The sequence below is a fragment of the Zerene cesonia genome, chromosome 6, assembly GCF_012273895.1.
Source record: "Zerene cesonia ecotype Mississippi chromosome 6, Zerene_cesonia_1.1, whole genome shotgun sequence".
NCBI classification, from domain to species: domain Eukaryota; kingdom Metazoa; phylum Arthropoda; class Insecta; order Lepidoptera; family Pieridae; genus Zerene; species Zerene cesonia.
The window spans coordinates 4,385,760-4,401,467 of record NC_052107.1 but is presented as its reverse complement, the minus strand read 5'-3'; the positions used below and the strand labels follow the sequence as shown (position 1 = coordinate 4,401,467).

General features: G+C 31.3%; 1 protein-coding gene across 2 annotated transcripts; it reads right to left on the bottom strand.

Annotated features, from left to right (window-relative positions):
* Positions 1 to 311: 311 nt before the first annotated feature.
* On the bottom strand, positions 312 to 14,893 carry LOC119840456 (aminopeptidase N-like). Of its 2 annotated transcripts, XM_038367080.1 has the most exons (15): positions 14,759 to 14,893; positions 11,154 to 11,350; positions 9,281 to 9,903; positions 9,041 to 9,196; positions 7,798 to 8,118; positions 7,226 to 7,409; positions 6,611 to 6,846; positions 5,962 to 6,142; positions 5,423 to 5,621; positions 4,757 to 5,031; positions 4,206 to 4,402; positions 3,297 to 3,464; positions 2,770 to 2,983; positions 1,866 to 2,013; positions 312 to 1,688 (listed from the first exon to the last, which is right to left on the bottom strand). In XM_038367080.1, the coding sequence occupies exons 2-15, from the start codon at positions 11,334 to 11,336 to the stop codon at positions 1,591 to 1,593; spliced, it is 3,183 nt and encodes a 1,060-aa protein (XP_038223008.1). In that variant the 5' UTR covers positions 11,337 to 11,350; positions 14,759 to 14,893; the 3' UTR covers positions 312 to 1,590. The 2 variants fall into 2 exon arrangements, with proteins under 2 accessions (XP_038223008.1, XP_038223009.1); XM_038367081.1 differs by lacking the exons at positions 11,154 to 11,350; positions 14,759 to 14,893 and adding an exon at positions 10,315 to 10,450.
* Between the last annotated feature and the right edge of the window lie 815 nt (positions 14,894 to 15,708).

The following is a 15,708-nucleotide window of genomic DNA, read 5'->3' as shown; positions in this document are numbered from 1 at the left end:
GGCTTTATTCCCTACATATACTGCTAATTTGTACTTTGTTTTTTGTTTAGCTAATGTTAATGTATTTCAAGATTGAAAATATAACATAAGTAAAGAAATTAAGATAAAAAAAACAGGAAAATATATAAATTTCAAATAAATACGTAGCTAACTATAAAGTGTCAAAATTGAAGTCAACATAGGAAAAAAGCGCGCACCTCGAACATAAATTTAAAAGTTTTCTTGTAATGGTTGGTTTAATAAAATACATGAGAAGTAGAGGAATTCCCAATTCATGAGACGCTTCTGTATATGTAAGTGAATAAAACAAATTTTCATTGTAACTACATTTTCTTTATTAGAACACATTAATCAATTAAGGCAATCATAATATAATTATAATACATGTTATGTAGGTAATATCATGCCGTTATTGGCATGATATAGGGCATAAAATCGAATGAAAATATTTTATTTTTCGATTGATTTCCGTGCTCAAGTAACATTTTTCTAGTATTTCATTTAATATTATGATTATTCCGTGTAGCACGAGCACATGGGCATAATTGTTTTGTGATGTGGACAAATATATCATGTCGTTAAAAAATATTGTGAACATTTTTTTTATAATAAATAACTTATTTTGTAATCAAACAATTGGGCAGCAAAAAAGTATTTAAAAAAAGGATTATAAAAACCATGTATTAAGAATTAAATAAAATTTAATCTACAGAACAATATACTTAAAAATATATCTGTTTAAATCTACTTTCTTGAACATAGCTTTGGTGTAAGGGACGGCTAACATATCGAGTTTAAATGCAACGAATCTATAAGACTTAAACAAAACATCTTAAGGTATTCTCCAATCATTTAATAAATGTAAAGAATAATACTATATAAACTTTTCCTTACTATTTTATATCAAATTCATATCATTTTATTCTGTAGAAAGACAGCTACACAACACATCAAAAAACACAAGGTTTATCATAAATCTGCTTAAAAAATTGTTTAAACATCTTCATTGTTTTGTTTTTTATTGATTGTATTATAATATCACAATTTATTCATCAGGTTACGTTACACATTCATGTAACATAGAATTAACCTGAGAATGTTAAAAAACATATAGAAACATAAGGAAACTTGTTGACTAAGATATTATGAATAGTAAAATTTGCAATAATCTAATTGTTATAAACAGACACAATTAAAAAATGTAAGAGATTCTAAGTATAAGAAAGATTAGATTTTAAATGTAGGTATTTAGAAGATAAGTAGGTATCGCATAGACGCGATTTGTCTTTTACACTTAAATTTATATCATGAAGACATCTTACCATAAGGGGTGGGTTGCCAATCAAAATATTTTATCGTATAAATTAAATACATTTAAGATGTACTCCACAGATAATGCAATTAAAGTATTTAATTTTTCTCAATTTTATAAATGTAAGTAATATTTTTTAAGCCTCTATTAAAAAAGAAATAATATCGTTTGTTCACATTTCATTATTCATAGCGTAAAAAAATAACACATAGACCTTACACACATTTTCTATGGAGTACAAGACAAATCTATAAATATTATTTATGGCCTAAGTTTCTCTACCGACTGGAGGCAGTAGTGTTGCTGTCTGATATACTGATTGTTATATTCTGTGTCCACTCAGGTTCGACCGTTGTTGTATTTTGTTGCGTGTGTTCTATAAATTAAAGGCAATAAATTAAAGTTAAATTCTTATGACTCTATTCACGATACATCGATTTTACGAACGGAGTTTTCCAGGTTAGAAATATTTCAAATTGCAAAAGAAAAATTTTAGTGATTTAGCGCGAAATTCGAACTTCTAACGATTTTAATTAATATTGTATATTCTTACCTTGCATGTAATTCTTAAACCATTCATTAATACCCAGGGAGTATTTTCTAATCCAAGTAATTCTAAGGTTTGCGCTGTCCACAATCTTTTGTAGCGTTTGCGACATTGGCAATAGTTTCTCTTTGTGTTGTAGTGCGAATCTCTTCAACTAAAACAATATTTAACAGGTTACAATTATAAAGACTAGCCAGTTGCCCCGGCTTCTCCTCGAAATAAAAAATTGCCATATTAATCGGTTAGGTTGGTTATATAGCTTTTTATTTAATAGTAATATAATAACTATAAATAACAATTAAGACTCAATATCCGACTCGCATTTTTATTTGATAATAGTGATAGATTTCACATACAGTGTTAAATTATATTAATTAGCGGTGTATAAAACTACGTTGTAGTCAGATGCTTTTCTTTATACTCTTCTAGTTACTGATGAATATGTTATAAGTTATCCAAAGCATTGTTTATAATTTTGGTACCTATTGGTGGCTAAATCTAACTAACGTTTTTTAATTCAACATTTTCTTCCTACTCCTACTAATATTATAAGTTTGTAAGGATGTGTGTGTGTTTGTTACTCCTTCACGCAAAAACTACTGAACCGATTGCCATGAAATTTGGTACGTAGACAGCTGGACAACTGGAATAACATATAGGCAAATTTTTATTCCGATATTCCTACGGCATACAGACTTACGCGGGTGAAACCGCGCGGCGCAGCTAGTGTTACATATATATCCTTATGGACAAAATACTTAAGACCAGTTTCGCCAATTGCTGATAATGTCTGATAGCCTGTTTGACACTTTTAGACGATAATATTCAAAGATTACTCGTAGTATTTCATACATTAGATGTTGTGGAACCGGCAATTAAATTTTCAGTTACTAAATGTTTAAAATCCTACCTTATCCAGCTCATCTGTATCCGATATGAATCCAAAGACCATGTTCAAAATGTTTGGGAATGTAAACGAGTCCAGATTAGTGAATACTTGATAGACTCTATCGAAGTTATTGATGAGGAAGTTCTGCGCTAGCCTAGTGCTTGCTGGAACATCAGTGCTCCAAGCTAAGGCCGCATATTGCTTGGGAATGTCGGTTAAACTCTTTTCGAGTAAACTGGAAAAAAATGGATTCGATAACAAAAATAAAATCAAGAAAAATTTGGGGAAAATTTGACTAACATAAAAAATTCATAGGCAGTATTTAGTCATGATTATTAGATTTTTTTTTATTTATATTATAAAGAGAAAGGATTTGTATGTTACGTGTATTTCTACCAAGCGCGACGCCGGGGCAAACAGATAGTGAATAATGAAGAAAAGATGTGAAAATCTATCCAAAAAGAACAATAAAATAAAACTCAAAATTTATCATATCAGTATTTGAGAAAATATGTTTTGTTTTGCGCAAAATTAATGACTACACTTACAAGGTGATAAGCGACGCTTCCCTCGTACTGGGCAGATTGCTTATGATGAGAGTCTTAACAGTAGGATCGGTGGAATTCTGGAATATATTCCACAAGAACTCAAACTCTTCCCGACCACCATATTTTATTGCAACATTGTACACCAGCGAACGGAGGTAGCTCGGTATTCTGAAATTAAAGAAATAAAACTTTATTTATGACTAGCAGTTCGCCCCGGCTTCGCCCGTGGTACATGTATAGCCTATGTCACTCAGCGAAGTTGCAGCTTTTTAACGGTGAAAGAATTTTTAAAATCGGTGTAGTAGTTTTTGAGTTTATCCATTACAAACAAACAATATTCAAATTTTTATTTTTTATAACAATATTGTAGATACACGTTTGATTAGAGAATTTTAAAAGAGAGTTCTGGGTGCTATTAACAAATATAAACAAACAAGCTTTTGCCAGCGGCTTCGTAACGGGTTAAATTTGAAGTAGTTTAATAGATATTATTATACATATAATAAACTTTCTTCTTGAATCACTCTATTAAAAAAAACCATCAATATCCGTAATTTAGTTTTAAAAATTTATTTTATGTACCTACATAGGGACAGCGTTGAAAGCGACTTTGCTTTATACTATGAAGTGAAGTGACAAATGTAAAAACTTGACTTCAAAAGCACTCTTATAATATTATTAATATTCATGAAAAAGTTTCGGCTAACTGCAATGTTTTAAGTGTGATTAAATATCAAATCTAAGAATATATGAATAAAGTATCCAGATAGTTTAATTACAAACCTTTTATAGTGTCTTTTAATGTGCAAACAAAAACTTTAAGCATAGTTCATTTCACTAAGAAAATGAAGTGCTCAGTATACTTAAGTAGTTAGACAGTATACTTTAGTAGTAGTAGAAAACACTCACGGATTATCGTTAACGTCCGTTTGCTCCATCCACTTGCGGAATTCGGCTTTAGCCCAGTGCAAACATCTTGGTCCCTCCACCATACATTCCCAGAGTAATAGGTTTTCCACTAGAAGAGCTTCGTTGTCGTCTGCGGGCTTGCTAAGACCGTAATTCAGTTTCTCTAATTGTTTCGCTAATAGCAGCCTCATGTAGTCCTGAAAGGGAAAAGTGTAAAAACATACAGACAGACATTTCTGACATTGGCTGTATTATGTATAACAATAAATAATCAAATATTCCGCTTTTGTATTTTATTATTGTGTGCCGAAATATTTCTATGTCTCATGTGTTATTATTGGATCATAAACTATACTACTGCTGAGTATCATCAAAATCCATTAAATGGTTTTCGCGTAACTGAGTAACAAACACATCCATTTTAATATAAGTAGGATTATTTTGTCAATACTTCTTCGAAAGCTACGGTACACGTACACCAGTTTATGTGTTGGATATAACTAAATATATACATAAAAACTTGTTCAAACGTAAATAAAAAAAACACTCACCTGAAAATATAAGTACCCAGAAGTAGACTTAAGGTTATGTTTCAAGAATGACATATTGTCCAACAGCATTTCCCACACTATTTTCGAATCCTCCCCATTTACTACGCAGCTGGTTAAACCGAGCGCGTAACTGTATTCTAAGCGGTTCGTTTTAGCGAGGTTAAACGAATCATCTATTAGCTGTGCTTTCGTTATGGGATCGTCTATGGCCCCACTTTTAAGTGCTTGACTAAGAAGCTCCCAATTCTTTTGATCGTAGTTAACTAGGTAGTAGCCTAACAAAAACAAATCAGGTAAGTTACAATTTATTTATAACAAAAAACTAAATCGCATTCAAATCGCCAGAATTAGACCAATATAGGACCATACAGGAGGTACCAAATTTCAAATAAAATAAGATTCATTAAAATCGGTTCACCCAGAATAAAGTTACGAGGTGAAAAACTCAAAAAACAAAGTAGAATTAATGAACTCCTCAATTTTTTGAAGTCGATTCAAAAAAAATTAAAAGAAACATAACCTTCCAATTGATAGACTTTTTTAACTAAGTCAAAAATGAGGCACGAATGAATGAACTTCGTTTATAAAGGATATCCTTTCATGTTAAAAATTGAGCACAATTAGGGGGCTGTTTTATATATTATTTTAAACAACTAACTGACTCACCGATTGCGCCAACATTTACGTAAATCGCATGATCGCTCTTCAAATTCAATTTCTCAGTCACACTTCGCTCTTTCAGCCATAGTTTGGGCGTTAACGACCATTGCTCGTGTGGCACATCCGTAGTGGTATAGCTGATGGGTATCTGCCATATTTGTTTCTCCATGTTCGTGTATGGACTCGGGCTACTGCAGAATAGTCGCTGCAAGGTTAAACATAGTTACTGATACGGAATATCAAATATTGCATATATTTAGATTGAAAAGTTCTGAAACGGAAAAATGAAAGGGCCTTAATGGCCCATTGCAATTTTAGTGCCTCAGTACAATAATTTGTACACAGTTATATTTTATGATGGTCATACATGCTATCTTGTAAAAAAATCCCCTCAATTAGTGTTGTAGGTTTTGCTTGAAATTATAACAATCAACCGTCCGTGTGTAACCATCCTAACTTTTCCATACTTATTCCATAGCAAGAAACCCTAACCACGGATCTCTCTTCATAATTTTTACCTCATCTATAGGAACTAAATCACTCACCTGTTCAAACACAACATTACCAGTTGCATAATCCCGTTTTACGTTAACAACTGGGTATCCAGCCTGTCTTGTCCAGGAGTTCATAAAGGATACTATAGACACATCCTTGAGAGAATCCGTGCTTCGAGTCGCTTGAGACATGGCCTTCCACAAGTCGTTCTCCTCAGCATTTCGGTATTTCCTATTACATGAACAATGATACTTTAATTTTAAACAATATCTTACATAACAAGCTACATTTGAACGGAGTGAATATTAAATTATGGGATTGTAAATGTATAAAATTTTCACCTAGTTATATAATACAATGACAGAACTTAAATATTCTTTTTAACGCTCCCCATCTCGAAATTTGGATGTTTAGTGAAATAAAAAGTGATAATTGATGTTTAAGCAGACAATTTTATTATAGTTGACAGATACTACTTGTAAAATTTGCCTCATGGTGATTTCGAGTATTTTTTTTAGAGCTTTTTATATTAAAATAAAGTACCATAATATGAGCATAGAAGTTGATAATTATTCTTGAAAAATCATTGCTTTATAATCAATATTCATTGAGAAATCAGACGAGAGTTTTCTATAGAGAAAAGACCACCCACACATCTTTTTAAAATGTAACTTTACAGTTATAAGAGATATTACTCACCACGTATCCAAATATATGGCTAAGCCTTTCAAAAATAGTTCTTCAGAAATAGTATTATTAAGCATTCGTATAAGATTAGCTCCCTTTGTATAAGATATTTCGTCGAACTTCTGCGATATTTCTGATGCGTCTATGACTTTGCGCGACACTGGCGAGGTGTTTTTTAAAGAATCGGAACGTAGCAGTGTCATTTTGTCGCGAGTTAATGTGACAAACATGTTCCATTCTGGTTCAATCTAAGAAGGAAAATGTTTTAGGTATACGATATTTAGGATACGTAGAAAATGACTCTTTAAATACCCATAATATGCTTTCGTAAAAACTCTTCTATATCGGTACTTAATAAAGTATTTGTTTTGTTTCGATGTATTCATGAATAAAGAAAAAATCCGTCCACGTGGATGAAGGTCAAATACACACAGTTAATTTTTCAATGCGTGGTACCCGAAACGGCCCGAAATCCGAAACTATGAGGAATATCACACAAATGCTTAGTCATAGACTAAACGCACTCAGATGCGTGAATACGCAACTACTGTGTATTTATAAAATATAAAAGAAAATTATTTATATGGAATTTTATTATTTTAATTAAAGTATTGCAGTATAACTCACATGATTGACACCAATATACTCCACATATGTCGCAAAGCCCTCATTCAGCCATAGATCGGTCCACCACTTCATGGTGACCAGGTTGCCAAACCATTGGTGAGCCAACTCGTGAGCTACATCGATAGCTACGCCGCGTTTTTCACCCGGAACTCCCTCTTTTTCATCAAACAGGAGGGTAGTTTCTCTGTGAAAATAATAATAAGTTTACAATTAACATAAAATCTATCCAGTTGTGCTTCTCCATCTGAGATTGAGATTTAGAAATCTGTCTCGACCTAAACTAAATAGATGAATAAACTGGGAGTATCAGGTGGTGTTATCATCACCGAATAAAGATGAAAAGATATATATGAAATATATAAAATTCTCGTGTCACAGTTTTCGTTGCCAAACTCCTCTGAAACGGCTTGACCGATTTTGATGAAATTTTTTGTGCGTATCCGCTATCTATGAGAATCGGCCAACATCTATTTTTCATACCCCTAAAAGATAAGAGTAAGGCAGAACAGCGTTTGCCGGGTGCAGCTAGTATGAAATATAAATTACCCTTTAAATAAAAAAGAAAAACTTACCTGAATGTAACCAATCCCCAATTCTCCATTGCACCACTGGAAAAATCAGGTATCGCTATCAAATCGATCTTATCCAGTGCATAGGGAACTCCAAAAACATCTTCATAGAAGGCTAGCAATTTGGGCGTGATATTTAACGCATAATTAGCTTTCGATATAAATGCTGGTTGGGTCCATACTCGTATGGTTTTCGTTATATTATCCCTTGCTGTGTAACTTGTTTCCAGGTATTTAAAATCGCAAAGCACATATGCGACTAAATAAGTCGACATGTCTACCGATCTTTCAAAATGAGTCCATTGCCAGTTGGGTTCACCTGGTCTGAAATAAACCAATTTGTTATAGTATTTTTTTTTTCAGAAAATGTAATAAATACTTTTATACTTCTAGGTCCCAGCGTAAAATCTTCTTATATTATATAAAATTCTCGTGTCACAATGTTAGTTGCCTTACTACTCCGAAACGGGTGGAGCGATTCAAATGAAATTTTGTGTCTGAGAATTAGCCAACATCTATTTTTTATAACCCTAAATGATAAGAATAAGACAGAACAGCGTTTGCCGGGTCAGCTATGAATTTTGCATTAGGACAAAGCAGATAGTAGAACTGACGGGAATAATTAATTTAGAAAAGTTCCAAGTATATTCAAATACATTTATAAAACAATACCCACTACTGTAACTATTGAAGTTAACAATATCAAAGTAGTAAGTAGTACGGTCAAAGGAAATATGCGTCATGATAAGCGGCATACGGTGTGTTTAAACATAGCAATCAGTTGCGGATATAAAACTAAACTTAAAGTTGAACAATATTACAGAACAATTTTAATTGGTATGCCTTGAATGCATTGATTTGAATCCAATATCAATTAAAGCAAGTCCTGCAAACCTATTTCAAAACACATTTAGTAGTTTAAGTATATCCAGATAGGTATATAGATACGTTACGCTCAAAGACCTAAAACGCTCATTCAGCTAAAATATAGCTCATGATGTAAATACAGTATTCCAGAGTGTATATATCCTTTCCTTTATTCCTATCGCTAATCCTTTCTTAATCCCATCCGAAAAGTCGGCAATCCATTTGTAGAGGCTTAAGGTCTGCAATGGACCTTATGCCTCTCCAAATGTTCATGGTAACGCTTACCATCAGGCGTCCCACTAGCTCCATTTCCGACTGTATATAGACATAAACAAAAATATATATATATATATATATACATAAATTGACAGTTACTCACACTGATTCTTCCGTGGAAATTTTCATGTTGGATAGTACAGACATATTCTGTGGGTGTGCAATACTGATCTCAAATTTAGCTTTAAATGCAGGTTCGTCAAAGCAAGGGAATGCAGCTCTGGCTGAGGTTGGTTCAAATTGAGTAACACCCATTTCTCTGTTAAGAAAAAATACCAAATTAATTATGTTTAATAATTTTATTCTTCAATTGAAAGCTACATATTTAAAAATAAGCATTTACCGTATCTCATTATTGGAGTCTTTGTAAGTGCTTTTATAAAATCCAGTCAATGAATTACTTATGTTTCCTTCAAACGACAGCTTTAGAGTGTAATCTATATCTGGCACAAGAGCAGATGCTAATGCTAAAACGAGCCTATCACCAGTGCTTTCAGTTATTGATATTATTTTTATGTTTCGTACATTGCTGTGGATTACTTGAGTATTTACAGGAGATATTGTAGCAGGCTCTGATTCTAAAGTGCTATTTAACATTGGAAATTCTGTGACATCATTATTTGTAGTGTTTTGTGATGTTGATTCTATTGAGCTTTCGTTAACTTGCCGTTTCACTTTACTTGACTGTATTGTTTGTACATTCTCATATATTTGTTCTGTCAATGTAGCATTTTTGTCAATAATAAGGCCCTTTGAATGCAATATGATTTCTTTGACTTTTTCATTAGCTTTTATGGTTATGTAGATATCCCCAGTGAATTTAGATTTTTCTAAATCAGCTTTTAACTTCAATCTATAAAAGCTCGGCTGGACTGATTTAGGAAGTCTCAAGTCGGCTGCCACAGCAGTGCTTTGACCAAATGGTTCCGTTTCATCCCAAAAATCATGTCCTGAATTTTGTGAAATCTGAAATTTGTTATATAAATTTTAACTGCTCTGTCACCCAGATATTCTAAAACATTTTATAATTTATATTAGATTACTAAAACATATGACAGTTGTTTGTTTGTGAATTATATAGAATTGAAAATATTTTAAAGATGATACAACCATAATTATGGAAATTCCCTGCTAAAAGCATTTAACAATAAATTTTCCTCATTAATTAATAATTCAAATAGTATATTTTTTGTAACATTCATACATAGTAATATTATATTAGTAGCTACTTTATTAGCTAGGTAATTTTTATTATTTAGCACTCATAGAATTTTATAGTTTATTAAATAAAAATTATTTCTATGATTTAATGGAGTCTGCAATTAATGTAATTTTATTTAAAGATTATATTTTTTTGTCAAAATTATAATCACTTACTGTTTTACTATAACAATCCATCACCAAAATTAAACTTATAATTAAAATTGTATTTGGCCACATCTTGTTAATATTAAGTAATATCACAGTTAACTAAATTAATTAAATTAAAAGTTTTTTTTTTTATATTTTTACACTTAAGTTACACATAAACAGTAAAATAAATTATAAATAGTGAGTATTATCTGTTGAGATGGTAGGTCATATTTAAATGCAATAAGAAAGTTATCAATTAGGCGTAAAATATTTTAATTATTAGATGTGAATGTACTGTTTGATTGTACTCATTTGTATAAACGTTGATATAAACGTACTTCAACTATCTAATTTTATAAGACGTTGTTGTCAAAACGACAACAAGTCCACTACTGGATTTTGATTTTAGTGACAGTTGACAATTGGCATACTATAGATTGCAGAAACATGACGTATCTAATTTGACATATCTAATACTTTATCTTCATGTCAAAGGCCACTTACGTGATTTTGATTTTGTATTGTTACATACGTAATAGCTATGAATATCAGTTTTGTTATCATTTAGTTCATTGATAAGTTTAGCGTGTATACTATTCAGTAGCAAAACTGAAAATATTTAAATATCAATCACTAGTGAACCTTATAATATTTGTACGGGCTTTATAAAAGCATCTGTTTTTGAGGGTTTATATTAAATTTTTTGTAATAGCTACAGCGCATTTGAGATTTAAGAAACCTACGGTCATTTCATAAAAAATATAAAAGAAAAAGTTTGTACCTTAAGGTGTGAAAAAAATATCTAAGCACCTTTTTGGAATATCCCACTCTATTTACCTACCATAATATTAAGTTTTGTTTACCTTAAAATAAGTGATGTAGTATACTATAATTCCAACAAGTGCAGCTACCAATACTGCACATATAACAAGACCAATGCATATGCACGTCGAAATAAATATACCGCCCTTCCGTCCATAATGAATGTTAGGATCACCATGAGTTTCATATGCCAGGAATTGTTGTCGGCTGTGGGATAACGACATGTTATCAAATCATTCTGTAACAGAAATAGATATGTATATCAAAATTTTATATTTCTGAATTGGCTTATAATAGCACTTCGCCCGGGATTACCCGTGGTACATATATAGCCTATGTCACTCAGCGAAGATGCAGCTTTCTAATGGTGAAAGAATTTTTAAAATCGGTTCAATAGTTTCTTATTCATTACAAGCAAATAAATAAAGAAACAAAAATATAAGTTCTTCTTCTTTATAGTATTAAATGATAATATGTAGATATATGTACTAGAGTAAACTTTTGTCCGTATGTTATTTTTTTCTACATGCATCACTTTGCATTTTCATTTTGAGAGAGAGATATAGCAGCTGATAGCATTTTTTAAATAATACCTATAAATTATACTTGTTTGTTGAATTTGATATTATTAAATAGGACCACACTAAGAATACAACAATAGCTAGCTCAAAATAGAACACAATATAAGCGTAACTAATTGTAATATCTATAAAAATAAAAATGAATCGGCTCGACCAATTCGGCTATTTTATTTTTATTTTTGTTAAGGCATAAGGAAAGTTCTTATGGAAATAAAAATGTACTATGGGTGAAGCTGAGGCGCACCGTTAGTGTGTTATATTTGCTACCAAGATTTGTGTTCTATATTTATAAGAATTCGATATTTAACATTTTTAATGTTAAAAAAAGTATGGAAATTTCGGAAAAAACAAGCTCTTGCGATTGTATAGTATCGTAAAAATATGCTTGTCCGATTAACAATCCACTCCTTGACGAATCTTATGTGAGTTGCGATAAAACTAAAAACCTACAATTATTAACGTTAAAGGTAAGGTTTTAGCTTACCTTCTTGTATATTTTGTATTTGACTCTTGGAAATAAACTTATAATTCAATAATTTGTTTGAAAAATAATATGTTTGATGTATTATCAATTTATAACATATTACTAATATACTAGAATACATCGTAAAGAAAATTTAATTGGCCTTTGTGTACCATTGTACGTATTTACATAAAGATGTGCTGTTATTTTTTTTAATCAATAAATTTGAACTTATCTATACGTTCAATTATATCTATACTAGCTGCGCCCCGCGGTTTCAGCCGAGTAAGTCCGTATCCCGTAGGAATATCGGGATAAAAACCTATATGTTACTCCACCTGTCTACGTGCCTAATTTCATTGCAATCGGTTCAGTAGTTTTTGCGTGAAAGAGTAACAAACACACACTCCCTTACAAACTTTCGCATTTATGATATTAGTAAGATAGGAAGTAGGATAGGACTAGCTGCGCCGCGCGGTTTCACCCACGGCCGAATTCAATAGGAAGTATTTATCATGTCTTATTCTACTGTATAAGCTTTACTATTATAACGTTTCATTAAAATCCATTCTTTGCTTTATATGTGAAAGAGTACAAACATCCATTCATCCAAACTTTTGCGTGAATAATATTCGAAGGAAAACAAAAATTGTAGTGTCTGTTTACAATTAAAAAAAGTAATGGCAATTAAATTCAACAATAATTGCAGTTTAAACATACTTTAAAATGAAGTGCCTAAAATATAACAATTGTCTATTTCATAGTACCTACCAATGTTATGGAATCTTACGTGATATTAGTAGAAAATTGCGTAATATAAGTAGCTATCGTCATATAGCAACATGTCTCTTTCAAATGCGAGACAATATATGATAGTTAACTTATTGTTTCGGGCCGTTTTGTGAAGAAATGTATGCAGTGTAACAAGTAACAATTGGCACAAATAGTTTAAATTTCAAAAAAGAAAGGGATTATTTAAATATTGTGTAACCGTTTGATAATTAATATAAAACTAAAAAACTTTGAATAATTATTGTATGATGTCATGTCATTATTATAAATTTGTAAGCAAATATAATAAGTATTTTAAAATGTATACCTAACAATATAATTATATGCGCAATAAGTTAGATAAAAATGCTGCGAAATTAAGAGATAATTACAGATAGATAGACCAGTAGAGAACATTATCAAATAGCTATAAAAAACTGTAACGTTTATTTGTGTTTAAACAATGATTAAAATGATTCATTTTTAATTATTATTACCGTTGCTTTGCGATAAACTTTAGTTCTGTTCGTAAGTAGTATGCGATATTTTATTTTAATATGTTTTGGTATTAATGTTTTTATACTTCAGATGTACTAATTGATATTCATTTGTTTATTATAGCCACAATAATAAATAAAGGTACCGATAAAGTAGGTATGTGTTTGATTATCCGAACAATGATAAGGTATGAAGATTAAACAAACAGATGTTTCATAAGCAAAGAAAATGAATGAGAATATTACCTGACATTTCATATTTCACGATATAAATAAGTATATAAAAAATAAGTATTAAATAAGTATAATAAAAAAAATAAGTATATGTACAAGTTGGATAAAACCCCTTGTAGTTATACTATAAATTTAATATGTATAATCGAATCCAGACTCTCTGCCACAGATAACAGAGTCTACTATATCCCTTATAAAATTTTGGTTGAAATAAAAATGCACTTGTTTTAGCTCCGCCCGCGGCTGGTAGGAATTGTCGACATTACAATGCTCTTTGCAAATGATGCGGGTTTTGTGAAAGGGCTGGATATGACAATCGTATTCCTATGGTGTAGGTTTTAGAAAAAATGAAAGAAACTTTGCTTTTTATTATAGTTCGTACTATTTACTTATTGAAAGTGTTGAAATGCTGCAATTTCGATGTAGTTAGGTTTATTTTGAATCTGTTATCTATAGACACTAGCACCAAAATTGTAACTCGATTGTATTCAAGTCGTTTGCATATTATACTGGTTTAACGTTCGTAAAATTTAAATATAATGTTTCGTATTGCCTATCTTTGTGAAGTGTAAACTGTTTTGGTCCTAATGGTTAGAATCGTTTATCTCTTAGAAATAAAGCCAAACAAATCTTTTAAAGGTGCTTGGAAGCTATATAGACTATCTAAAATGTATCTAAATTAATATTTTTGTGGGCATACGACATAACCAGTTGCTGACTAAGCTCCTTAAATAAAGGGAAAAAATATTTTGCAATGTAGGAATGAGTGATATTAAACCTCAAAATTATCACATGAGAATAGATAGTTCTTAAACTACCCTCACGCACGTGCCATATTGGAGTTAGGCTCTAATGCATTTCAATCGTTTGTTATTCGAGTCGATGAATTTGATGGTTTATCTAACAGTTCCTATAGCCAAGTGGCTGTTGTAAATCCGTGAAAACCAATGTTTTGTAATTTGAAGATACTTATTTTTCATTCTCAACAGGCATGACTAATAGCCAATTATATCACAGTCAGTTACTTCGAAATATCCTTGAAAAAATATGACGATACGCCCACTAAATGCGGAAGGTGTGCTATTATATAACATAATTACCGTAAGCGAGTATCCAAATATCAATGTTATTTGCACAAAATAAACTGTCACTATAAGCACTGCACTATTTTATTAAGATGCAAAAAAAGCAAATTATTGTACGAATGTGTCAAGAGTTGCGCGCGCAATACCGATCTATGGCGATATGCATGCTCTCGGAGACGTACTTTACCTGATAGTAACCAATTAACCGCGATCTGTATTTTTTTGTAATACAAACTCTAACACTTTGGTTTAAGGTTTTCAATCGCCTTTCAGTAGCTCAATTTACACTGTTCGTGTAGTAATGCATGACGTTTGCGGGCGCGTGTTTAATTTGATTTTAACGGCAACTTGCGTTTATTAATTTTTAATTAGTATGTTGGTCATAAATTTCGTGTTTTGTTTCAGGTAACCAAATTTACATGAAGCTCTGCTGATGTGAATGTAGATAAAATAGAATAAAATACAATCTAAACATGACGAAGGCTGTGGCGTCCGAAGATAAGTTTATGTACCTACTAAGACATATTTGTCTTGAAGATATATGGTTCGCTCTATTTTAAAAGTAATACAACGTTTAATTACTTATTACATGACGACATACATTACAGGTATACACTTATATTGGAAATGGAATCAATATTAGGTAATTGTTTTCAGGAAAACATCTACTAAGACGTATGATAAACCTTAAAATTTAATACAGTTTATTATTGTCTGTTCTGATGTAATTCACGAATAATATAATAAAAAAACATCACGACATCACAAACTCACTAATGTACTTTTGCATGATATTAGTATGGTTTTTATTTCAAATAAATGCGAAAAATGTATCTAGGTTAAATTTAAATATTACAATCCAATAAAGTTTTCCCGAGAGAACACTAACCATATAAGCTGAAATTATGGCACGTAGGATTCACAAACTGAAATAATTAAGCTACTCGGATACACCGCCAAAACTG

Bases quoted from the DNA above. Each gene is read 5' to 3' on its own strand.
- LOC119840456 (XM_038367080.1), bottom strand. From the start codon at position 11,336: ATGTCGTTATCCCACAGCCGACAACAATTCCTGGCATATGAAACTCAT. The intron at 8,119-9,040 runs GTGAGTAACTGT...GGTTTATTTCAG, and splicing joins ATTTCCACGGAAGAATCAGT to ACCAGGTGAACCCAACTGGC. The intron at 2,014-2,769 runs GTAGGATTTTAA...ATATTGTTTTAG, and splicing joins ATACAGATGAGCTGGATAAG to TTGAAGAGATTCGCACTACA.